General features: G+C 44.1%; 1 protein-coding gene across 2 annotated transcripts in view; it reads right to left on the bottom strand.

The window, feature by feature from the left end:
• Nucleotides 1-7,112: 7,112 nt before the first annotated feature.
• Nucleotides 7,113-27,577, bottom strand: part of PRXL2C (peroxiredoxin like 2C) — a 96,296-nt gene continuing 75,831 nt past the window's right edge. The window contains exons 6-7 of one of the 2 annotated variants that reach the window (XR_013607089.1): nt 8,293-9,092; nt 7,113-8,076 (exon numbers count right to left, since the gene is read on the bottom strand). Coding sequence is in view for 1 of the 2 variants with exons in the window: in XM_078675669.1 (XP_078531795.1) it covers nt 8,965-9,092 (128 nt within the window). In the remaining variant the exon portion in view is untranslated. Of the gene's footprint in view, nt 9,093-27,577 lie in introns of both variants that reach the window. The other variant, XM_078675669.1, reaches the window with a different exon arrangement.

The following is a 27,577-nucleotide window of genomic DNA, read 5'->3' as shown; positions in this document are numbered from 1 at the left end:
CTTATCGAAAATGAAGCTGCCACTGCTATGAATGAAGTGGAAAGAGCCATGGCACATGCTCAGGAGGATGCGGTTAACTTAGAAGAGTTGGAAAGACAACTCAACGTTGAGCAGAGGAAAATATATGACGAACTTACCATGCAAATTGATCATGGATTAAGTCATGACAAGAAAGAGTGCTCATGTACGTCGTTGAAGCCTGTCCGACTGTACGTGAGTGGAGAAGCGGGAACTGGAAAAAGTTTCCTTATTAAAGCAATTTCATGTTATTTGCAGGAAAGGACAGAGTCATCGCTGTCTTGTGTTGTCACCGCTCCAACTGGACTGGCAGCACATAACATTAAAGGGATTACTTTACATCGTTTACTGATGCTGCCAGTGGAGCATGACAACAAATTAGAATATCACAAGCTATCTGGAGATGCTTGTTTTGAAGTTTCAAGAGTCTTGAGGAAAATGAAACTTCTTATCATTGACGAAGTAAGCATGGTTTCCAATGTCATGCTTGCCTTTGTGCATTTGAGAATGCAAGAAGTTCTCAAAACAGAGTATGATGTGTTATTTGGTGGCAAACACATCATTGTTTTCGGAGATCTTCTGCAGCTGACACCAGTGAAAGGGCAACCTGTGTTCAAAATGCTCACGCATGAAGATACCAGGAAGTGCTTAGGGAGTATTGGCAACGTCAATATATGGTTAAACTTCAATTATGCTGAACTGCATGAAAATATGCGTCAGGCAAAGGATGAAGTTTACAAGACTATTCTACAAGATGTTAGAATTGGAAAAGTGACCGAGCATGGGAAAGAAGCTTTACATGCACGATTACTGACAAATTTATATCCAGACGAAGATGTTGTGCCTGAGAATATTTTTCAGAAAGTTACTGAGAAAAAATCTGGAATATGTTTGATGCCAACTCTTGCAGAATGTGCCAAATTCAACAACAAAATGTTGCATTTAGAAAAGCAAGAGATTGTGAAATTGGAAGCTATTGACAGAGTAGAGCATATGGGATCAACAATTATTTTGTCTGAGAATCTGAAAACAAAATTGGATTCATTAGAGAAGAGTATATCTAAAACTGCGGGTTTTGAAAAGACTCTGAATGTGTGCTTGAACTGCCGTATAATTTTAAGAAGGAATTTACATGTTGAAAGAGGTCTGGTAAATGGATCAATGGGTAATGTTGTTGATTTTGTGAAATACAGAAATAGAGATGGAATTGAATTTTTAAAAATTAAATTTGATGGCATTGAGGAAGTACAGCTAATTGCTCGTTGTTCTGCTAGATTTTTGCTTGTAAAAGACTTATATGTTCGTCGTAAGCAGTTTCCTGTTTGCTTGGCATATGCGGTGACAATTCATAAATCGCAAGGTTTAAGTGTAGACTGTGCATTGGTGAATATTGGCAGTTCTGTGTTCAAGGAGGGTATGGCATATGTGGCATTGTCACGAGTTAGGACTTTATCGGGATTGTACTTGATTGAGTGTGATGTCACAAACATGTGTGCGGATCTAGATTGTGTTAAGGAATACAATAGGTTGAGAAGAGAGTATGCGCCACATTTGCCTCAGTATCCTTTGTTTGAGAAACGTGTGGTAGGCCGGAAACGAAGAAATGTGACCAATACTGGGGAGGTTGTAGCAAAAAGACGAAAAGTCGATGAACCTGAAATTATAAGCAGAAACAAAAAGGATTCTGTTGAAGATGTTGTTGGTTTTCAATTTGAAAACAGTTCTGGTGTCAACTGCTATGCTAATGTAGTAGTTAATGTTTTGTTTTCTCTAGAAAATGTAAAAGAAGAGATTGTGGTCAATTCTGATCAAAGATTTTGCAGTTTGTTAAATTCTGTGTTAGAGAAATGTAGCACTGATAGAACAAACATAGAAAGTGTGTCTGAAATTCGAAATCTGTTAGACAGATGTTCAGGCCAAACACAATTCTCTCAAAATAGTCAGCAAGATTGTCAGGAGTTTTTAATGTACATGCTTGATGTATTGCATGATGAAGGTGTAGATGTAGATCACCTGTTTGGGCTTTCTTATCAATGGCAGCATGACTGCGAGAACTGTAGGGTATCAAGTACTACTAGTGTAGACTCAGAAAGATTTATATATTTAACTTTGCCAGACAGTAAATCAGTCTCTTTTAATAAGCTAGTAAAAGCAGCTGATCACAACATGGAGTGTAGCCAATGTAAATCTGAAATGATGTCCACATTATTTATACGAACATATGGCCAGTATGTCATTTTAATGTTCCAACGATGTAGGCCTGATGGAACAAAATTGACAACTTTAATTAAAAATTTTGTGGCTTCACAGTTGTCAATATCAGGAAGGACTTTTGTAACTGTAGCAATTATATATCATGATGGTCCTTCAATAACATCAGGACATTATACAGCTTATTTAAAGTGTAGAAATGGCTGGTCATTCTGCAATGATTCTGTTTTAATTTTCAAAAAAAAATTGCCGTTTGACCTTAAAAACTCTTACCTGGTGTTTTTAAAACCAAAATTTTAGGGAAAGAATCTCGGGATGTGCTCTGAGGAATTTCAAGAAGTTCTCATGGCTCCTACACGATTTGGCCTTGAGGATAAGTGTAGTACAGAGACATAACTTCTTACCATAACACTGGACTTTATGGAGAAATACGTGCACTTTGAATGAGTTCAGAAAAACTGTTTCTTTTTATAAGCTAATTGAAGCAGCCAATCAAAACATGGAGTAGAGGGAATGTAAGTCTGCAATGCTGTCTACTGTTTTACATTGCTTTGTGATTAAAAGTGATGTAGAGAATTAAATAATTGTACTAGTCATAAAGGTAGTGTAAGTCTGCTTCATAGTAAGCAGTATCAGTGTGATAGGAAATGTAGAACATGATTGAGCAAGAAGGGGAAGATATTACTAGTCCAGGATTGTGTAAATGATCTTCAACATTTTAATTCTGAAAGTTGCGGAAATGCGAAAAGACGGGATTGGCTAACAAGAAATCCAAGAGTTATACATGGCTCTGACAAGATTTGGCCTTGTGGAAAATTGTGGTAGAGAGCAAGAAGTCATTTATTGTATGTAACATGTTTTTGAAAACGATGGAGGTTTTCTTTCAGAAAGTGGCGGGTTGAAAGTAATAACAGCACAACAGAGTGTAAGCTGTTCATAGGACATCCTTGGCCGTCATGGAAAGTAAGTTAACTTTAAGGAGTTCTGAATTCTGATTTGTAATGTTTTTTGGGTTTTTTAAACACAATCATTTTGATTGTGTTTTTTTTTCCCCGCTGTTATATGATGAATACCTTCAAGTCACTGTTTTAGTGAAATTTGATACATTCTGAGAACAGCAAAAATAAACCATTTAACATGTATAATTAATTCTGTTCTGTTTGCATTTATGATGTACATGTAGAACTGTGTAGGAGGCATGGAGAAGGTGAGTCTTCTGTAAGTGTCAAAGTTGTTGCATACAGTGCTCATATTCTACGTAGTCTTTTATATTTCATTACTTTCACTGTTTCTGACTGATCTAAAATTTTTTTTTTAAAAAGAACAGTAAGTATAAGGGAAGGAAACAGACAGTTATGTTAAAAGAAACACAGCTATAGGGAATAAACTAGGGATACTGTTACCCGCAATCCTCTGCTGATGATGTCACTGAGCATGTCATGAATGATGTAATATGTGACATCATCAGCAGTGGATTCTCTAGTGAATCTCTAGTTTACTCCCCTATAGCTGTCTTTCTTTTAACATAACTGTCTGTTTCCTTCCCTTATACTTACTGTTCTTTTTTAAAAAAAAAAATGTTGGTTCGCTTCCGGTTCGCGTACCGGGGAGCGAACTGGGAAGCGAACTAAGAGAAATAGAGGTTGGCACAGTTGCAAATATTGTACCAATTTTTTAATAACGGGGAGGTAGTTCTGAAAAGAACTTTTTTTTATTGTTTTTGTTGTTTTATATTTTTTCTATTATTTTTCGGAACATTTTTTTACTTTTTTTGAATTTTTCTGAACAGTTTTATATTTTTTTTTGTTTTTTTTTCGGAGGGGGCAACGAAAACGATTCATTGTAAAGGGCTCAACAGGAGCAAGAAAACAAAAAAAAAGAATTTATTGTTTGGGGAGTTTCGGACAAACATGAGCATGATTGTCAATAGCTCTGTTGATCAGAGTGATGCTACTTTCTCCGTAGCAAATGAATCCACTGCAATGTACGCAGACTTGTTTTACTTCACGAAATCTCGTTTGTATATTTGGCACCATCTCCCTGCCCTCTGGTCCCGTTACTTCCGGTACAATAGATCTTCTGGCCATAATAGGGAGATTATCTAGGTCGTCCTGTTCCTCTTCTTCGTCTTCTTGCTGAATTATAACTTTAGCAGGTGGTCCACTCTTCCTTGGATGTGGTGGAGGTGGTGGGGAAGCACCAGCTGAAGCTAGTAAAGAAGCCATTGCTCACTGGTAACAAAGGGTCTTTCTCTCACAATGATGAAAGTCAGAGTGAGGAAAGAAGGAGGGATTTTCACCATTTGGGAAAAAAAATAGTTCTCAACCAATGAAAAGTGTTCATTTTAGATCATATGACCTAGTCTTACATCATTAGGAAACAGAAAGTGAAATGAACCAATGAAAAGTGTTATTACCAAGTCACATGACCTGCTGTGTGTATGTTACGCGCTTTGCAGGGCCTCCCGGTTTGCTTCCAGAAACCTGTGCTTTGCGACTCGGTAAGCGTACGAGTTCGCTAACGTAGCACGTCATATGACGTATCACGCGACAACGCGAAACGTCATGCGGACGGGAGGCGTCACGATGTTGTTTTCTAACGCGGCAGTTGCGGTAAAGAAACGTTTACCGGCTCGCGGTCTATTTCGCGGCATCAAGGTCAGCTAACGGGAAGCTTCCCGATTCGCGAAGCGGGAACGAAGAAAAAAAAATATTTAAAAAAAAAGTTATTAATAAACATATAAAATATATTTTTGGATTTAAAGAAGAATACATTTTACAGCTACAGATATTAGCTGTTAAAAAACCAATGAAATTCACTGAAAAAACCATAGGTTATAGACCATATATAGTTAGGAATTAGCATTTACAAAACCTTGAAAATTCACTGAAAAAACCGTAGGTTATAGACCATATATAGTTAGGAATTAGCATTTAAAAAACCTTATTTTACTCACACAAAACCATTGAAATTCCATATATAGTTAGTTGCACTAACTATATATCGCGCACCCGCAATCCACTGCTGATCATGTCACATATTACATCATTCATGACATGGTCAGTGACATCACTGATGACATCACTGATGACATCTCAAATGACATCACTGATGACATCTCACTTGACATCAATGATCACATCACTGATGATATAATTCATGTGATAATACAATGCATCTCCTCACACTCTAATATAACCTCCGTTACACCCAGTGTTAAATAGAGAGTATCATTTTTGAAACCATTGACACACCAATACTAGTTACTACATACGCACTCACTGATTCCTATGTCTACACACACATTCACCCATACAATCACTCATACATACAGTCACTCATTATTACAACACTATCATATGCACTCATACACCTATGCAGACAGTCACACTCTGCCACTCATCCATGGAGTTACTCACACACCTAGTCAGTCCTGAAAAGAATCAATCACACTTCCATTTTCTCATCTATACAGTTAAACACAGAACACCTTACATTTTTGAAACATATACTAACACATAGTTACTCTCTTATAGAATCACTGATACAAGTACACATTGATCTGCACAGTCACACACCTCCCAGCCAGCCATACACACACTCAGTCTCCCATACAAATACTTGTGCAACCAATCAATAACCCATATAGCTACTTATATAGCTACTGATTAACACGTGCAGCAGCTTGCACAACAACAGACATACTGATGCACACTTTTAGACAGTTTAGTCACTAACCCGTGCATTCAGTAAGACGCATTTAATCACTCACTCATACAGTCAATCACGCACCTACTAAAACCTTTATTCAGACACTTATACATCCACTCATTCTTCAATATGTAAAACATATTTAAACTTTACAGAAACACACAGTCACTGGATGATGTCATCAGTGATGTCATTTGAGATGTCATCAGTGATGTCATCAGTGATGTCACTGACCATGTCATGAATGATGTAATATGTGACATGATCAGCAGTGGATTGCGGGTGCGGGATATATAGTTAGTGCAACTAACTATATATGGAATTTCAATGGTTTTGTGTGAGTAAAATAAGGTTTTTTAAATGCTAATTCCTAACTATATATGGTCTATAACCTACGGTTTTTTCAGTGAATATATATATATATAACTTATTTTATTATAAGGAAACCAAAATACCTTGCCAAGTAGCAGACCCGAAAAAGTAATTCTCCCCATTCTACTCTAAACAAGCAAAAATTCATTTCATTATATGGGATCTCCAAATATTGTACATTTCTGAGTTAAAAGGTATCTGAATGGGTGAGTGGGAGGCGAACACTGCTAAACAGCACTAGCATATTTTCCATTCGAGCCTCATGGTGCTACTAGTCTCAATCATGGGGTATGTGAAAAATGAAAGTAAATATCTCTACAAAAGCTCAAACCGTCCTTGCCATTGTTGAACCCATAAAATGCAGCCCATCTAAAATGGCGCCTTCACTTTGCTCCTTATCCATCCAAATCTGTAAAATATCTGAAGTAATTAGGAACATTTTCAACAGGGATCAAGAGGTTTAGTTTATCCGTTGTTCTGTAACATTTTCAAGGCACGCACATAGTCTTTGCACTCAATAGAAACATAAAAGAATGCAGAGTGTCAGCTTACCTTCAACATCAGCCTCTTTGAATTGAAGAAAATAAACTATTTGATTAATTAAATAGAGGACACATAGATTACTATTTACGGACAATGGGGGTTATACTTCATGTGCAAACTTTATATCTAAAATGTAGGAACCTGCAGATTTATATTTCAATGGACTCTTCATGAAGCTTAATTTAAGGTTCGGTATCTATACAAATCAGAATTCCATTATCAACCTCCCCCTATAAATAGTACAAATCAAAATGAAGCAACATATGAAAAGATATATTTTGAAATTGATTTTTTACACCATTAGCATTTAAGAATCAACACACTTTAAATATATTTACTTAAAATTGCCACAAATAAACACACTCAAAACATGGAAATATGGCATGTAAGATATCAGAAAACTTGGCAGCAATTAATCGGCTTGTACCTGCTGAAGTCATCATCCATCAGCAGAGCTGCAGAGGATGGCTGTAGAACTTCCTATAGCCACAAATTATATTGAATATGGGCCAATACCCCAACCAGTTCTTTTTCACGTACATACTAACCATATCAACGTCCCCATCCACGTTATCACCCCAATAGACAGGCATCTCCTCTCCCGTCAAGCCCTGGGCGTCTGCAGCTACAGGTTCACCACAAACTGCACAGTAGGTTTAATGAAGCACTGCAACTGATTCGCAGTCATGGGAGCAGAAGTTACCCAACAACTTATTGGGAAGAAGGAGAACAGCATTCTAACCGGAGGAGAGGATTACTTCCCTCATCACAGAATGCCTCTTCCTGGACCTATGTTTTCTTTCCCCAATCAGATAATGTGAGCCCCAAAGGGATTCTGGGAAGAAATGATAGGCTTATGGTGAATGCTTTCCCTCCATATATTTTTTATTTTAAGTAGGCACCAACTGGGACAAGTAGAACCTCCTCCTCCGTTTGAAGGCGCTATGGTTACAAATAGCTGTGTCCAAAAACTCAGAAATGGCAGCGCGACCAGCCTCAAGTGGATAACCAGCATGCAAAATCCTGATAGTCTAGCAATGTAAAGGAGTCCTGCCCAGTGAAAAGGATAAATATGCTGCAAGTATGCCCAAGCGAGCCCAGCACCGTCACATAAGGCACAGCCCAAGGGTGTTTGACCCAAGTAACTGCTCACAGCACAAGCCTCCACAGTGCAGACCCATCAGTCCAGTAGCAATGTCTGCAGTCTGAAATACATTCCATCTGTGGAGAAGACAAAAGGGACAATATCAAAAATAGTACCACTTACCTGCACACAAAGGTAATGATGGACCCTAATAAGAGAGAGAGGGAAAAACAATATGTTTGTTCTTGATCAGCTCCTCCCATAGCATAAGAGCCCAGCTGACGGGCAAGAATCTGGGAAAAGAGAAAAAAGCGGCTTTGCAGGCTAGACGCCATTCTTTGGGGATGATTTACCTCTTCAGTGATGAGGAAGAGGAAAGAGTTGATAATGGATGAAGCAAGAAAAGTCTCTTTTTGGGATTCACGTCAGAAAGAAAAAACATTCTACTGAATAAGCCATCAAAAGTTATGGATGGGGAAAGCTTGATTCAGTCCGAAGCACTGGTAACTCTTCTGGGCGTGTTGGGTAGTTTATCAGGTGATTTGTGCCAATGAAGACAGGAAACAACTGTATGGTAGCGAAGCATGACCCCACCACAAGACCCAGTCCAGTCCCACCAGCTGGGGCCATGCCCCTGTGAAAGGGAACACAATCAAACCATTTTGGTTGTCAAACTAAACAAGATAAGCGATAGCTCAACAATACCACAAAACCTCACTCACAAGAATGAGATGAAGAGCGAGGAGTCAGCCATGCACTACAGAGTTCTTGAAAGTGTCCTCGATTGTACTGAGTCCCTCCCCAACAGCCAGCACTTAGGGCAAAAATTATAAATAACGTCTCAATTTAAGAAAATAAATAGTGGATATATATTTTCAGATTTCTCTGTGTCTTTGTACTCAGTAACATAAAATAACATCTCAGGTTGCTCTGTGTGGACTCTGGGCTCTCGTTGATGTAGAATGCAGTAAACACGCCGTCTAAAATCACACACAATGTCTGCCAATCCAGGATTCAGTGTCAAGTCACACATCTATTATCCGAGGTTTGGGCTTGAAATCCACATTTTGAACTCCAGCCTGATCCAAAAGGGAGTTTATTGGCATGTGGTCCAGCCTGTTGCTATCCAGGTGCATGAAGAGCATGTTGTTACCTAGAAGAAAGAGAAAATTACAATTTAATTATGAAATATTTTGTACTAATATAACTGCACAATTGGAACTTTTACAATGAAAAAACACATCATACATTTCAAATAGACCATGAAAGTCAAATACTTTTATCTCTTAGAAGATAGTGAACGCATGATTTAGTTAAAAAAATACATTTTTTAAACAAACGCTGGCAAAGCCAATGGGTCAGGTCTTGGCAGGCTGGTGCGAAGCTGAATAAAAAAAAATGCAAGCATATGCCACAAAAATAACAAGGACAAAAGAAAATATGCCGCCACCTGGCTGCCATATAATTGCAATAAAAAAATTCAATTCAAGAACATTCAATGAGACGACTGTTTTACTAGTGATGTTTTTTAATGATAAAGCCTTCCAGTTGTACAAAGCATTTTTTAAAGTATTATTGTTTGTGACGCAGACAGGAATAAACCACTATTTAACCAAGCACTGAAATCGAAGGAAACTCTTGTTGAGCGCTACCAGGCACGCCTGTTGGACCAGGAATCACAGGTACTCCTTGTCATGCCCCCCCAAATAGGACAGGAGCCGAGGAGTAATCTTCAACGCTTCTTTATTCTTTCATGCCCTACTCGTAACTGCCCCTCAGTCTTGTGTCCCTCCCATTCCTGTTCCTGGTTCCCGGCTCCGCCCCCCAACCACTAGACTGCATCACGACGTGACATCTCCCCCCTTTTTAACAAACGAAGTTGATTCCCGAACTTCTATAGTACCTTGATCAGCTGCACAGGGCGGCGACCCGCCTGTTTGAGTCATGAGACACGTCTCCATCACAAACTCAAACTCGGTCTGTTTCTCAGGTGTCAGCAGGGTGCAGTCTGTTGGGGACACTTCATTGTGTCTTTCCGGCTGCCTTGACAGGAGTGTCACTTCTTGTGATGTGGCTGTCGATGGCTCCACTAGATGTCGGCTGTCCGTATTCTTTTGTAGTTCTTGTTTGAGCGGCAATTGATCACTTGCACGTGTGTCCGTTGTTTTAATTTTCTTCCGAGCGCCTGCATGCACTTCTATTTCTCGTTGTCTTATTCGGTCAGAGGCAGCACTGTCCTCCTGTCCTTGGACAGGCATGCCAGACAACACAGGTGCACGCTTCCCTTCTAACTGATGATGATGACCTCTCTTTCCCAAAGTGTTGGCCCCTCTGGGTAGGGTGACTGGGTGGTCCCTTTCCGCCCAGCGGGTGCAGTCACCTGCATCTGTGCCCTTTTTGCGTAAGTCTTGCTGACCCCTTCAATGGTGACGGTATATTCTTCACATCATGGTGTTCCTGGGCCTGACATGGCATGTTGCCTTGTGGGGAGTTCAGACATTGCAGGTTGTTGGCCTGAGGTGTGTTGCTTTGGACAGGGAGAATGGCCTTTGCTTCCACTGTGTTTTCAAGTGGTGGACACCGTGACCGTTGTCGGTACCAGGACTCTATTGACTTAAGTGATCGTCCGGATATGCTTTCTGAGTCGGTCGACGACGCACTCCTGGAGTCGACGCTATCGAGGAAACACTCCTCTGGGTGCATCTTTTGAAATGTCTTTTGTGTTGTTGGTATGACGGGGTTGTTTGCTAGCCACGTATTTGCTTCCTTGGTTTGGTCTTGGAGTATTTGACTCTTCTCTGTTTTCTCCAGATCACAAATGGCTTGAGCGTATGCATCTTGAGTTGTTCGAGTGTATGTGTGTATCGTTTTCTGGGGATGGCGTGGCTTGTCCCCTCGCCGGTGTTTGGTCCTTTCCTCATAACCGTTGAGTCGACTGTCGTCGGTCTCCTCTGTGTGGTCTGTGTCTCTGCTTGATGGTTCTCCGGAGTAGTATGTTAGTTTCCGAATATAACGTGACTTGTCTCCTCGCCGGTGTTTGTAGTTTTCGTTATGACCATTGAGTAGACTGTCTTCGGCCTCCTCTGTGTGGTCTGTGTCACTGCTTGATATGTCTCCAGAGTAGTGTGTTGAGTGGCTTCTCGGCGTTATGTCAACCTGGTTGTCACGATTCCTGGTTGTCCCAGTCTTTCGTACACCCTTATCCATTGTCCTTTGTGTTGGTGACTCAGGGAGTTCCCTGTCACTTTGTCTTTCATGGTATCTTACTTCAAGTCCGCCTTCGCCCTCCCTCTCTCGGGTTTTGTGTGATACCTGGGCTTTCCTCGCGGACATGGGGAATGTCTCCTTTCTTCTCTTTTTGTTTCCTGCTTCCTTGTCACTTTGTCTCTCATAGTATCCTGCCTCTAGTCCGCTTTCGCCCTCCTTCTCTCGGGTTTTGTTTGACTCCTGAGCTTTCCTCGCGGACATGGGGAATGTCTCCTGTCTTCTCTTTTTGTTTCCTGCTTCCCTGTCACTTTGTCTCTCATGGTATCGTGCCTCTAGTCCGCTTTCGCCCTCCCTCTCTCGGGTTTTGTTTGACTTCTGGGCTTTCCTCGCGGACATGGGGAATGTCTCCTTTCTTCTCTTTTTGTCTCCAGCGTGGTGGAATTCTTCGGACACTTTCCTCGCTGTGACCCGCTCTCCAATTTCGGCTCTCCTGATGATCTCTTTTAGCGAGAACCGCCCTTGAATGATCTTGCGCTTGGTGTCGGGTTTTGAACAGCCTTCAATCACCCGCAGTGGGATTGCATCTTCATTTGTGAAGGTGTCGAAGTGGCAACCTTTCACTAGACGTTGCAGCCGGGTAATAAAGCTTGGTAAGGATTCTAATGGTTCCTGCCGTGCTGCGTTGAAAGCAATGCGTTCATGATCCACGTCTTCCTTCGCGTAGAAGTGAGCGAGCAGCGTCTCTCTGAGTCCCCTATATGTCTCTGTGTCTTTTGCTAAAATTGTTTTGATTAAACGTCGGCCTTCGTGACCTGAAGCAGTAGTAGTCGACGTCTGCTATCCCTCCACTCACCGATCGTTGCGAGGAATTCGTCCAATGACTCCAGCCACCTTGACCATTCAGGACCTAAACGGTGAGCGCTGGTTTGTGTCACTGGAGGAGGTACTCCAATGCAGGGATTGGGTTTGTGCGTGTCTTTCCTCACAGGCATGATGATGTAGTACGCAAGCTTCAGGTAGACAGACTTGATTTCTTGAGATTAGCTTGGTCGCCACTCAGCCGTTGGCGGTCTGATTCTTTGTTCGTGGTTGTTGCATTCACCAGGGCTCGTTCTCTTGTGTTTGCCAATGCATGTTATGGTGTCCTCTAGTCTTCACCGCTGTGTGTTTCCTGCGGTCACTTGTGCTTGTTCCCTTATTCTATCTCTGGTTGACGCGTGAACGAGGCTCCAATGGGATTGTTGGCCATTGTGGGCACGTTAGCTGGAGGAGCTGGGCCTCCTGTACTTGCTGGGCCTGATATGTCGTTCCCTCCGGATGAGCTATCAGGGTTTGTATCGGACATCTGCAACTGACTGCCCCTGGATATCTGGATGGGAAATCGTCCAGGCTCTATTATATTGTTGCTGGCTTCACAACGGTCTTTTCTTTATGTGAGGAGGCTTTTCTTTGCTTTAAATGCGTGTTGCCCGCCTTTTTCTTTCAGCAAAGTCCTTGGAAATGAGTGGCGCCTGACCTTAAAATGGCCGCCATCAAGGGTGCGTGGATTGGTTTAAGCGCTGGCGCCTGACCCCAAAATGGCCGCCGCGCGGGACATCGTGTCTCATTTGTTCTTCCCTTGCACCTGCTGCTATCTATGTTTGAACGCACGAGGAAGGTTGCGGGGTTTGGACTCACCCTCGCTCCTCGCTCTGTGTTCGTTTCTGGCCCCTCGCTCCTCGCCTCGTGTCTGGGACCGGGCGCTGTTCTCCGGCGCTACGCAGAGCCGATCGCTCGCGTCTGGGGACACGTGGTGGCAGCGTTCTGGCACACGCGCCCTTCTTTCAGCAGGCAGGCAGCGTTTGAAGGCACACGAGGTGGCGCTCTGGCACACGCTCTCCGGCTTCTCGGCGGACCGCTGGCTGCAGCCTGATCTTGCCTCCCCACTTCCCTCCAGGGACCCCTCGTGTTAGCAGGCAGTTTCTTTACTGGGGTGAGTGGCGGCTTTCAGCATCTTTCGATTTTCGCGCTCTTTCCGAGCATCGCATCGGGACCCCTGCAGGCTCTCGGGTGTCGGGCCACCCTCCGGGGACACACGGGTCGGCGGGCAATACCTCCGCTATGTTAATCAGGATGTCAGGGCACGGGCAGTAACTTCTTTGAAACAGCGCTGATTCTCGCGCTTTGGCAGCATTCAGGCACAGCGTGTGGAGCATTCCGTTTCGCGCTCCTTACGTGCTGCGCTGACACGGGCTGCAGGCTCTCTGTTTTCCTGGCCGTCCACGGGCGGCAGGGGTCTTGGGCAATGTGGGCTTCAGTTGTCATCCCACCCTCGTCGCCATTGTCATGCCCCCCCAAATAGGACAGGAGCCGAGGAGTAATCTTCAACGCTTCTTTATTCTTTCATGCCCTACTCGTAACTGCCCCTCAGTCTTGTGTCCCTCCCATTCCTGTTCCTGGTTCCCGGCTCCGCCCCCCAACCACTAGACTGCATCACGACGTGACACTCCTGAGCAATGGATGGATCTGGAGAACAGTCGGGTAATGGAAAGTGGATGACAGAGTCAGAAAGGTTTTGTTCATTTCTAGGTCTACGCACTATTTAGAAACAATATTACTGCAAGTGAAGCCCCCCACCTCTTGATCTGTGGCAGCATTTTCACTTTCAGTTATCCAAAGATGGTGAAGAGCGCAAGACGGTCAGTAACAATCATGAACGACTTTCCAAGTAAACATTTTTGTAGACCCACGCTCTAGCAAGAGACTTTTTCAGCCTGACAGAATGCTAATTCTGGTTAGGTGAGACTGTGATCGACACCGAAGAGGGTGGAGCATTATTTTATTAAAACATAGGTCTTTGTGCAGCGCCTCCCACGAACTGATGTATATTAAAGGTTTTTTAAATGTGATGATAAAGAGAACTGACACAGAAAGAAGTAAAGTAATTGCCATACTTGTTTTTACAATGTAGAACAAAAGGGGATAACCAAGAGGTCGGACCCTTCATGGGATCCATGACGTCCTATGAAAGATGGCGATTGATCGCAGCCTGAACTTACTTTTAGATGTTGAAAGATCTCCCCTCTGAAATACTAAGTTACTGGCATGACATTTTCATTTATGTACAGGCGAGTCGGATTTCTTTTGAGTTTACCCATTCCAGAGAAGAGTTCAGGAAACGGTGTGGTGCCACGGGAACACTCAGATATCTCCGTTTGTACAATTAATTGGCATACTACCTGCAGCAGGTTGAGTTAAACTGCCCTATGAAAACTAAGAATGCAGTCTATATCTGCCTCAATTGCAATCACAATTCTTTTAAATTCACCTTGTCTGACATCATGCGATAATGTGGTTTGAAAACAACTTTTACAAGCCAGAGGCACACATCTGAATACTGCGGTAAGGAAGAAGATATTTTGTAACTTGCCAAATGTAGTGCCTATCATCAAATTGATGCTGGCTCCTGCATCAACGAAACAAGACAATTTATACCGTCAGTGTCAATGTCCTATACCGGTTCTCTGATGTCATCATCCTCAGTACCAAGTCTCTTGTGGCTAAAGAATATTTTCACAATTCAGGGTGGCGTATGCTCCCAATGTGCAGGAGAGCTGCTGCCAGATCCCATTTCAGTTAGTTATCTCACTTGGTGTTGTGATTTCCATGAAGGATCTGTTTTGTTCTCCTTTGCGAAAGCCATGGTTTTCACAGGAATCCTGGGCTGATCTGGAATGGTAAAGGTAGATATATATCCTTTTCCTTTAGATGCATTGTATTTCTCTTGAAGTGGTGGTTAGTGTCAAGCATGGGGAAGACGGTATCCATAGCAGGCCCAGTCTTCTCTTGATACTTATGTGCACTAGTGTTGATGCAAGAGGACAATCACTGCAGCCATCCACAGTATGTAGTTTATCAATTGCTTCAGCCAAACCATGTCCCGAGAGAAGTGCACAAGCTAGGGTCACACTGTCTTTAAGTTGCTTATGCTACCGAAAGAGTCTTTACCTTGATCTGGAGGACTCACATGCAGCTATGAGCTGAACATATTTTGACAAAGTCTGCTTTAATTCTGTACAAGTGCCAGTGTCACCCAAAGAGTTCGAAGCAATGTTCTGGGAGTTAGAGAAAACAGGTGCCCTTTCATCTGAGGTGCCAACAGGGTCAATGTAGATTTGGAAGTGCTTCACCCACTGAGCTCATCTTGGAGCGAGACTTGACGATTCACCTGTGTTTAAAGGAGGAGGCATGCCCACTGCAACAGCATCTTCAGCTGCATGTACAATGTTGGTGGCATCTTTGACATGACGGGCTTCCATAAACTCCAATTGGGCGAAGCAGCAGCCACTTTGACTTCACAAAGAACAATGGCATCCTCCTAAGATAACATTACTGCAGAAACAGCAAAGGATGACAGCCAGCAGACTTGGAGTACTCACAGGGACAAACATGGATGCCGAACTGCCTCATTGCCAGAACAGAATTCAACAAACACTGACATGTGCACCAGGTGCAATAAAAACAGGAAAAATTCTTTATTTGAACTATTTACAGAGACTAGCAAATTGCTGGCTTTATTACTGGTAACAGGGTCTGATCTGCTTCTTTGCTTTCTCATCTCTAAATCTATGAAAAAGGAGGCTCTGGTGCTTTCCAGATACACTGCTGCCTGCCAAGCACAAGCAGCAGCCAAACTGGTGTAGCCACTTGGGGGCTACCTGAATATTCCTATGAGACCTCCAGGCCTAAGCCACTGCAGACTGGTACAGCAGATAGAGTCTGATTTAGGAAGAACATTTAGTAAAGGCTGGAGGTACTGCACCTTTGTCAAAGTCTGTTGAACAACTACTGTCTGACTCAAGATGAAATCTAGTTATGGCTGTGGTACTGTATCTGACGTTTCAAGGACTTACGTTGGACTCAAGAGGGACTTCTAATAACGGCGTGCAGTACAGCGGTACGTGCAAACTGTGCTCCAGCTAGAAACCCACACATTTTCAATAATGTTATATAGCAGGGTCTAGGAGATTTAAGGTCATTCCAAACTGAGACACATCTTGCAATAGTTATGTTGGCTATCATAGAATAGAATTGCATGTTCTGTGAGGTTTGAGATGATCACATGCTCTCTTGTTTGACTTGTTATTGAGTTGCAGGGGATCACTCAAGCTACTTTCTCTTTTATTAGCATCAACATGTGGTGTGATTTACTGTGCTAACACATGCAAACATTTGTGAGTATCTACGTCAGCATATTAAAGCCACGCCTACTTGCTTTGCCAATACTTGTTTGGGGAAGCAGCAATCCGGGCGAGCAAGTGCTAGTAAAAAATACAAACAATTAAAGATACAAGGTTTCAATAATGTGCCTACTCTACTTATTACCCACAAGCTGACAGACATACTATTAACCTCTGTACAATACCTCTACTTTTTTATAAACGAATACTGCATTATCTCATGACGCATACTGGATATACATTTTTTACAGCATTTATACTAGTTGCCTGCAAATTAAATTCACTGAAACAGATAGAACAAGTTCAGGATGACATTAGTTAACTATTTAACTGGAGGAAAGAAGGAATACAATGGTCTTGATTCAGAGAACAGATGAGAACAGATGTTCACAACCTGCAATTAAAGTAGGTTTATTTATCATTAAACACATTTTGTTACATGCAGTACTTAGATCCAAATATGTCGGCCACTTCGTCACCCAGTAACAATACAATCACCACAAACTATTGGTCAGTCACTATGTATTTAATTTCTCATGACTTCAAATTTGTTTCTACAGCTATTTTGACCTAAGGAATTTCAATCCATCTCCCATTTAGCATGATGAAGTGTTGGGGTGTGAAGCACACAATCTCCTTAACTCTATGTCTGGTGCCTCAAGTTTGTAATACTTAATTCACTGAAATGATGACAGACAAGGGGAAAAGGTATCAGATGTGCCTGATCCTTGTTTTTGCTATAAGCATTTTGTCACCACCTTATGGAAAAATAGACACCTCTGAAGCTTTTCTTATTGTGCCCTAAGAGAGAGTTGCATCACGAGTAGGTGGAGCATCTATATATACCATCATGGTGTTTAGTGACCTGGCCAGTTACTAGCAGTGACTAAAGGCTTGATTTAGAGTTCGGCAGACAGGTCACTCCATCACAAATGTGACAGATATCCCATCCACAGTATTACAAGTGCATTATATCCAATGGCACTTGGAATACGGCAACAGGAAATACATCACATTTGTGACGGAGTAACCTGCCCGCCGAACTCTAAATCAGGCCCTTAATTTTTTTGTGTGTTAACTATGGCAATGAATTTGTTGTTCAACATGGGAGTGGAGCTGGATATGTGCTGGTGAGTAATGCACTGGCTCCGATGGCACTACAGACATTTCCAAATAGTCACTTGGCACTTTTCATAGACGGTGCCTACAGTATATTTATGCATCTTGATTTAGAGAAGACTGACTGCTGCTGACCTCATTTTGAAACGTAGGCTCAGAGAGAATAATTATAATCCAGGTGTTAGAAATGGGATATCTGGTTGGCTAAGGCTTGTGCCAAAGCCAGGCAGAAACCACTACTCTAGTCAGGTCAAGGGAGTTACACGCCAAAGATAACACCTGCTCACCCCCTTGGTAGATGGCACGAGCAGTCAGGTTTATCCCGGAGGCAATGTGAAAAGCGTTTGCGCAACACACACACACAGCAGCAACACACTAGGCACACCACAAAAGAAACTCCACACAAGGTTATATCAAAATAGCCTTTGTATTCTCACAACACATTAGAATAGTAATCACATAAAATACATTGTGCCACCTGGCACTAGGTAATATCTACAAGGGATTATATACACCTGATAGGGCCAACTGGGCCACTGTCAGACCCATCACAAGCACATAGTAAATGTAGAAGTAATAATAAATATAGAACACAACCAGTAACTACTGGCAAAATACTGTACCTAGCATCATCTCCTGCAACATAAATCATATTATGCAAGCAGCATCACATTAGGCGTTAAATACATTCTGCGCCAACCTCACAAGCATAAACACATTATGCAATAACCTCATAAGTCTAAACGCATTAGACAATAACCTCACACATAAACACATTATGCATAAATCCTGGTACATAAATTACAGGGCATGAATCACATTTCCTGCGCACCACATAAATCACAGTAGGGCGTGGCGCCCTATTCACCTCACATGCCAACTGGACTTCTCAGAGGGCTGAAATGCCCTTTGTCCAAAATGTCAGGGCGGCTGCTGAGTTCACAAGTGCGCAATTGCGCTGGGGCAGAAGAGTGCATCTTACTCCCATCTCATACAAAAATGCCCCCAAAAGAACTGATGACCTAAACGTTGCAGCTGATGCTAATTGCCGTGCACATGTGATGCAAAGAAGGCCTGGCACCACTTTGCCCTGTGCTATCCCACTCAGGGACTTCTACACAAATCTGCGCAAAACGTTGCAGCTGCCCTCTATCAGGCGGGGCAGCTGGGAGTAAAGTAGAGGGGCCTGGCACCATTGTGCCTTTCCAGCCCCCACTGGGACACTATCAGGAATGCCCCCATCGTTGGAGCGGCCCGCAATGGCGGGACTGCTCGGGCACCACCATTGCGCACAGCAGTGGCAAAACATGCGCTTTGGAGCCCCGTTCTGGGGCCCTCGAAATCAACAATGCCCCCAACAAAGGAGCAGCCCGCTCTCAGGCGGGCCCACTCAGGCACCGGCAATGTGCCTCGACTTGCACTAACCCGGTGTCTCCTCGAGCCCCCCCCACCACTCACCGGCTCTGGTGGCAGGACTCTGTTTCAGCCTCTCCCCATGGCTGGGACCAGGTCTGGGGCCACTTCTCCCGGTCTCCTCTCGGCGGGGGAAAACTCTGCTCTCCTGACCGCAGGGCTTCCCTTCACTCATGGGAGCCCCTGCGCTGCCATTGGCGGCCTCGGCCGCCTATCCTCACTTTACCCGGGCCCCCTCCTGGGACGCGGGGCTTGGATGTTGAGCCTGTGAGGCTCAGGACTCCCCACTTCCGGCCATCAAGAGGCCCCACCCACAACCAGGCAACGGTGCCTATCTTCCTGCTCGGGGCGGCGGCGGTGATTCTCTCTTTAGAATGCGGGGTGGGCACCAGAACAATTACATAAGCGAGGTGGGCACCCGCAAGGCACGAAAAGAATGCGGGGTGGGCACCCGCCATTTCCGGCATCACTGGGGGAAACCCTACGCCGGGGATTCTCTCTCTCTCTTCATGCAGCGCCCCGCTGCAAAGCCAACGCGCTCCTCTCCCCAGGCAAGATATCGTGCTCCTAGGGCACCAGGAAAATACAAGGTGTAGCAAGGAGCCATAGCTTCAAAACAAAAGTCCTCAAAAATCAAGGGGTCAATGCAGGGCCCAGGGAGGCAAGCCCTCATGGCAGTTCCTTCTGGGCTCCAGCAACAGCACGCTCCAGCAAGGTTAGGAACAGCACAGCATCGTGGAAGAGAACAATTTCATGGGTTCACAGACCCTATATTTATACTACATAATCTCTTTGTCTGTAGTCCAGGGCTTGGGGAACCAGATGCAACTGGTTCAGGGGGGATTTGAAGCACTTTGTTTTCCAAGCTCCTCTTCCCCTTTGTCAGGTGGAGGCTAGGTGATCAGATACGCCACAGGGGGCGGCGCCAGCATTGTACAGGCTGGGCACAGTCCTATTCAGATTAAGGGGATTACTCTTCCCACTACTCCTAGCACAGATGTCCCATTCAGGCTAGTGCTGACTCACCCTGCCCCTCCTGGAGCCACACACACCTCCCAGCCCCTGTCACTCACAAGCCAGACATGCAATTCACACCAGGCAGGCAGACACATAGCACACAGAAATGTCAACTTCTAAAATTGGCATTTCTCACATAGTCATAATAAATCTGCTCACACCATTGTGCAGCATTTATTACTACAATTCCAACCATACCAGACTTGACTACACTGCTCCTCTCATATCGTGAATTACCACTGACACACACTGATCAGGGAATCCCCAATGCATTCCTATGGGAGGGCAGGCCAATCTTAGCAAGGTAACACAGAGAGCGCACACACTTTACACTGGACCATAGTGTTAAAGTGCCCAGAGGCATAAAACCACAAACACCATGTCAGGAATAAGGCGGGTAGAAAGGCAAAAAGTTTAGGGACGACCCTGCAAAAAAGGCCAAGTCCAACATCAGGTCACAGAGACTTAAGCCCTAAAACAAGTGTATTAGCTTCAACCATGGATAGGAAGGGATCACACAAAAAAAGCTGGTAATGTAAGTAACATGTTCATCTGTCAGAGACATTTAGCCACAGATTCCTTACTAATAATCAAGAAAGCCACTTATCGTGGAATATACTTTAAAGAATAAGACTTCTCCGAAAAGAATTGTGCAGAATAGCTGCCCAATAATTTCCTATAATCCTGACTGACAGGAACAAAGGGTTATGAAAAAACATGTAAAAGCCACAAGGTTATCTAAAGAACTATAAACCCCTGCTTCAAGCAGGAAAACCACACTGATTGAAACCAGATAATTCAAAGACATGTCTAGGTGGCTTTGGTACACCGACCAGCTCTGTATCACTGCAAATACGAATCAGCATTTTCACCAAATAAATGTACACCATCAAATGGTATATCTTTTAGGCTTTCCTTGACAGGCTCTGTGTATGTCTGCACTGTGCAACTGACTGAGCCATAGATCTACCTACGGGATCGGTAGTGTACATACCACATTTTATGATGAATCTTGTTGCTTCCCGGCCATCTTGTACCACCTGCAGTAGTTCACCCCTCGCTTGCAGAAGCACAACAAAGTCCTATAAAGCATGAGAAATCTGCTTAAAACACATGCCGTGTTTAAAGACCTCAGTGCCGAACTGACGGAAGAGAACATATTCGTCCCACAATGTTCTAGCCATGTGAACTCTTTATTTGGAAGAACCAAGGAAATGAAACTAGGGTCCGGCGAAGCCGTAGCAGCCTGTACCACCAGCCCTTTTGTGGTGGGATGTCGCAAGAGACAAACTGGGTCCCCAAAGGCAGGCTGATGCCAATGGGCTAACGCCCGGTCAACTGGAGCTCCTGTTACTAGTTTCACCAAGCTCCTAACAAAAGGTCAAACAGAGACTAATTATAAAGGAGTAAAGGCTCCACTCCCATCTCACCCTGGTGAAGAAGATCCACCAAAGGGTCAGTGGATAATTCCACTAAGGGAAGCGGGCAACCTAAGACAGCAGCTGACCTCCTTGATACTGCAGCATAAGAAGAAGACTCCTCTGTTGCCATACCAGGTGGAAAAAGTCAACTCGAAACTGGAGAGCACTCTAGTCCACTAGCGTACCAAAGATCAGTCAGCCAAGTTTCCTCCATAGGAGGCTGGACAGTATTGCCTAGAGGGTTTTGACACCCTATATTCTCCCATTTACTTGACAAACTGTACATTCCTGTAGAAAAAACAGTAACATGCTGAATAAGGGCAGATGGGGAGCTGCCCATTGCAGATGTCTCCATCAGCGTCACATCCTGTGTCGTACGGTGGTGCTGCCGCGTCGAATCGACGTCAGAAAGAGTAATGGGATCGGCGTCAATCGGCATGGCTGACCCAAAGCCGAAGGTGTGAATGCCAAAGGGCTGTGCACCGGCGCTGCCTCAAATCCGATACCGGATTCAGAGGGCCCAACTGTCACCGAGGGAAAAACCGCTGGTGAGGATCCAGTTAGGAAAACTCCTATCTACTTGGGGCCAAACTGTGCACCAGAGGGAGAGTGAGGCCCAAAAACCTTATGCAGGGAAAAGTAATATACCTGCATTTGGGCCCCAGCTCCAGGATATTTCGGGAGTCATGGGGTGGAGTTCAGTGAATGCTCCTCAACCGAAGGTTGGCAGAAGGCGTTGGAGACAGACTTACGTGCTGAGCGTTTGCACTTCGGAGCCTTCCTCAACGTCGATGGAGGCAGCCCCTCACCCAAACAGCTCCTTGACCAGTCTCTGGACTTCGGCGAGGACTGACGACGCCATGGTGCCTCAGATAATCACGCCGCAAGTGGTTTCATATGATGCTCTCTCAACAGCTCCAGCCAAAGCTTCTGACAGGAACCACACTCTTTGGAGTCATAATGTTCTCCAAGGCACCACAAACAGATGGTATGAAGATCTGTGATCGACAGCTGTCTGTCACAAGATCGGGACTTTTGGTGTTTGTGTTTCGTTTGGGACGGGACTGCGAGGACCAGCAGCCCCGTCATTGCCTCCAGCTGGGTTCTCTTCCCGCCTCCACCTACCAGCGCATAAACTGCTCGCGGCCTCCGCTTCGCGGGAGCCGCTCGCAGCAGTCAGCCGGGACTTTTGGTGTTTGTGCTTCGTTTGGGACGGGTCAAGGGCGGGCCCGTTGTAGCCCGGAGGAGACCGGACCGGGCCCACCCTCTAACGCCCACTGCCGGAGCTGTGAGTACAGTGAGCCCTAAACCTATAATGTTTATACTGTCTGGGGATTATGGCGGCCCGTAGGGGTATGAAATCAACTACCGCAGGGCATGTAGCCGGGACTTTGGACCAATTCATTTTGAGGGCATCTTCGGTTTTGGAACACGAAATAGCCATAACGGAACGCCGTCTGTCATTGGACCCGGCATTCTCTAAGAGATCCTTGTTCGGCCCTTTAGCCCAAGCACGTACACCGGATCATCTTCAATCTACGGCTGCTACAGAAGGGTCAAATGGAGGGTCAATCCTTTCATCTAGTAATCCAACAAACACGGTGGACCTGACTGAATGAATGTCGCTCAACCAGGAATCAAATAAGGCGATCCCAGTTGTAGAAGATTATATACTTTCTCCTGAATTACACCCCCATAAAGAAGGAGCCATCCCTAAAAGGAAAAGGACGGGTGCACCTCTTCGGGGCAGAAATCCCAAGCAGTCAAAACCCAACAACCATAAGGAAGTACACATTGTGGAGCAAGCCGAGCCAGTGTCCCCCCTAGTAAGTGACTATGTGGAAGTAAATAACACTATACCTTTAACCTCTATAAATGTAGATTTGCTGTTGGATAAACTGAGTATGGTTATATCATCCATAGTACAGCCCCTTGAAAAAAAGATTAATCTCAATTGAACAAAGGCTGGTGAAAATGGAGGAACTAACCAGTAAAAATACGGACTATATAAAAAAATTAACTGTTAATACAGCACAAGTCCGATTATCAACACCTGTAGACGGGTCCCCGCCATCAAAACCGACCCCCCCGGTAATTGTCCCACAAACCTTTTGGCCGCTATTAATGAACAACGAATCAGTGACCGATTAAACCGTATCGGGACCAATGCTGTCGACAATGCACGACCTCCAGGAGTGGTGAAGCCAAAAACGTTAGGCAGAGTCCCCACAAAACAATCCATGGATGACCACCTTAATTTGGATCAACCTCGCATTGACTTATCTCCTGAAAGTGCTCCCTATGTGGTTGTCCTAACTGGGGTCTCTAAATTGGGCCCTAACAGAACTGAATCATATAGCGAATTAAAAAATAAATCGATGCACTGGTTGAATAATAATAGACCATTGCCAAGGAATGTGCAAAGCCAAATTTTGTTTGCCAGAAGAGTGGGTTGGGTGGGACATAGACCTAAAGATGTGGACGGGGATTGTGTAGTAATTAACTTTCAAGATCCCAGGGTAGTCGATCATGTGTGCAGGGGTTTTCCAAGAGTCTAGTCTCAACTATCCAGACAATGGAGCTAAGCTATTCTTATCCGTCATCTAATGTTCCCCCTACCCGTCTTCGCCTTTGGAATTTTGATGAATGGAAATCCCAATGCGATGACTGGTGCAATGGAGAGGGTATGTCGGGATGGAGGGGCAATGAGGATTACTTAGGCTTCTCAGTAAGTAACAGGTATAGCGCATTGGACCAGGTAGACTGACCATTATCGCTTCGCCCACTCCCATCATTGCCCCTATTAGAAAATTTAAGGATCAAAAGTAATGTGGGGTCTGCCGGGGCAATAGAATATTTAACGATTAGAGAAGAAGGTCTGAGTGATAGGGAAACCCTGCCTCCAGCTATGAGGGAGATAGAGGATGGTCCAAACGCCCAAGTAATGCTTAAGGACAAAATTGTTACACCCTTTGACCGCAGTCCGATTCCAGAGGTAGAACCTCTTCAAAGTACGTTTAGTAACCAAGTGGGTAGACCTGAGAATATGAGACATCGGGTAAATTCGGGGAGTAGGCTGACGTCCTCTAAGGGGGTCCTTAAAATCCTGGCCCCGAATATCGCGGGTCTCGCTGCCAAAATAGACCTACCGGAGTGGTGTGCATTTGTAGACCTCCATGGGATCTGCCTATTCCAGGAAACCTGGGCTGTAAACCCCGTTCACAGAATGGGGTATGTCACTTTTTTGGAGCCAGCCATTAAAGGCCCGAAAGGTAGACCATCTGGGGGGGTTGTGCATTTGGGTAGGCATACACCTTGGAATTACTGTGAAAAGAATTGATACTAATAGCCCGGACCTAACATGTATTCTAATGACCCATAGCAAAACACAAAAACTGGCACTTATTAATATTTATTCACGGCCAGTACGGTACGTAGAAACCTCTCAGACCCTAGACTCTCTGACTGTCCTCTTGAATTTATTTCCGGCCGATGTTGTCCTTATGATCGGTGGCGATTTTAACTGCCATTATGAACCCCTTAAAGGTGTCCCACCGATTACTACAGAGGAAGATGAAATCTGGTCAGTCCCACCTCCAAATTTATACCCAGTAAAAGGATGGTCCCCACTTGTTTTACAGTTGATCTCCCTTACCTATTTGTTTTCTGTAAGAGCTTGTAATGGGCGCTTTCAGGGGGACAATCCAGGGCAGCCCATTGGCCAATTGGCCACGCTTCTGTAATAGACTATTTTTTAGTCAGTATGGAATTGTGGCACAAAGTTCTCGACTTTAGTGTCACCCAGCGCACGGAAAGTGATCACAATCCTCTGAGTATTGAGATGGACTTTTGTTTGTACGATGACGACCAAGCCCAGGAAACCTCCCCAAGTAGTGACATCAGAATAGTAGAAGGAGGGAGGCGTATTCGCTGGGCTACTATTAAACAGTCCAGCGAAAATATGGCAAAAATGTACAATAGCATAATCCCATTGCTTGAAAAGGCTAATAGCATCGTAGAAAATTCTATAGAGAATAGCGGGGGAGTAGACCTTGGTGGAATCCATAAGGAATTAGTCCCAACACTTGTGGAATTTTTTTATAAGCCAAGGCCCACCAAGCCCAAACCCTTGGGAGACAGAAACCCCTGGTTTAACAAGGGCTGCAGGGATGCAAAGTGTACACTGCTTACTGCCCTTAAACAAGGTAACAGGCACTGTGTCACTGAAGCAAGACAGGCCTACAAAAAAATTGTTTTTAATGCAAAATCGGAGTGGGAAGTAGAACGATGGCAGGCCATTCGGTCTGCACTCGTTGCGAAAGATTTAAGGACCTTCTGGAATTTAGTTCACACAGGGAAACCAGAGGGTAAGACTAGCATTGTCTTAAACATTCCCGAGGAAGCATGGTCTCTATATTTCAAAGAACTTTATTCTAATCCCCTAACTGAGAGAAGTGAAGTCCCAGTAAGTCTCTTGGCCCCAGACCCTACGTGGTGTATACCACCTTGTACGACAGCAGAGGTCCAATTGGCTGTAACCAAGCTGCAACTGAACAAAGCACCAGGCTTGGACAGGATACCAGGTGACCTCTATAGAGATGAACAGACCATGTGGGTACCCTATCTTTTATTATTATATAATGCTATTCTTTAGCGCTTACCAGTTCCATGTACATGGGGCGGAGATCATTCCCATCTACAAAAAGGGTTCGCCGCTTGATCCAGCCAATTATAGGCATATCAGCCTTATCGATGTGACACAGAAAATCTACGCTAGGCTCCTTTTACAATGTCTACAGGACTGGATTAATGACAATAATATTTTGACTCCGTTACAAGCGGGTTTTAGGGACAGAATTTCAACTATTGATCAACTATTTAGGCTCCAGGTACTTTACTGGAAGCATGTTGTTCTTGAAGGGGGTAGCCTATATCTAACCTTCGTGGACCTGAAGTTAGCATTTGACATGGTGGACCGTAGCCAGTTATGGAACATATTACTGGCAATGGGGGACCCACCATATCTATGCTACCAATTTAGACGACTCCACGAAGGGACAATTCGGCAAGTATGGCCAACTAACTGGCCCGTTCCCGGTTGAGAAGGGGGTTAGGCAGGGCTGCGAGCTCGCCCCGACCCTCTTTTCCCTTTTTCTTAACGGGCTGATAGAAGATCTCCTTGCTATTAAGGATGTAGACTGCCCAAAACTGGCCTCTCAAAGATTTCCCGCACTTATGTTCGCGGATGACACCCTGCTGCTCTCGAAGTCATCAATGGGTATGCAGCGGGTGTTGAACCAGTTTACCAATTTTTGTAAAAAAAGGAACCTGATGGTTAACATCAATAAGACTAAGTACATGGTCTTTAATGCCAGTACTATTAATTGCCCCCATCCAACGATGGAGGGCAGACCCCTTGAAAGGGTACCCACTATTGATTATTTGGGCTTATCTCTGAATGATAAAATGGTGTGGGGTCCCCAAAAAGCAAAGGCCAATTTAAAACTAAAAAGTTAAAAAAAAAAGTTCCAAAAAATTGTGTTTTAAAAATAGTAAGCCCACCGCTTGAAATATATAAAGTCCAAGCCAGGTCGTCGTCCCTAATGTACGTGCTTTTATGGTTATATCCAACCGCAATAAAGTCTTTGAACTGAACTGTTATTTAGAAGCTACTGTCTGACACAGACTTTAATATCAGCTCATTCTCTTCTTCTGCAAGTGCCCAGATAGTCTCTGTCCAGAGTGCTATGTTGTGGAACTACTTGTCCTTGTCTATCAGGGCCTCAACATCCTTACTTTCCTTCAAGAAAGCTTTGGAGATCTGGCTCTACACTTTATTTGTAAATCGCGTTTAACCTTTGTCATAACACTAGGACATCTTTTGGGTAACAATGCACTTTTTAAGATTTCATTTCATTGCATTACTCCTACTGTAGCTACAGATTTTGCAACACTTACATTTATGTTACACTTTCTGTAGTGTGGTCAAGGCTAACCCCCCAATGTTTCTTCACTGTATTCGGTTCGCTCTTCCAAAGAACTAGGAACTTTGTATATAATAAACATCTCTTTCCTTCTTGTCTTCCAACCCTAAGAGCTACTTGGAATTCCATCCTGATTACACATAAGTTTCACCATCTGTGATGCCTGGGTCATGATCTGAGGTTTCGTATGTTTCACTCTCCACAAGTCATTGTGATTGGCTCACCAATTTGCCTTTCTTGAATGTTAACTAACTGGTA

The sequence above is a fragment of the Lissotriton helveticus genome, chromosome 2_1, assembly GCF_964261635.1.
Source record: "Lissotriton helveticus chromosome 2_1, aLisHel1.1, whole genome shotgun sequence".
Classification (NCBI taxonomy): Eukaryota; Metazoa; Chordata; class Amphibia; order Caudata; family Salamandridae; genus Lissotriton; species Lissotriton helveticus.
Note: the sequence above shows the minus strand (reverse complement) of the source record. Positions and strands in the feature narration are given on the sequence as shown.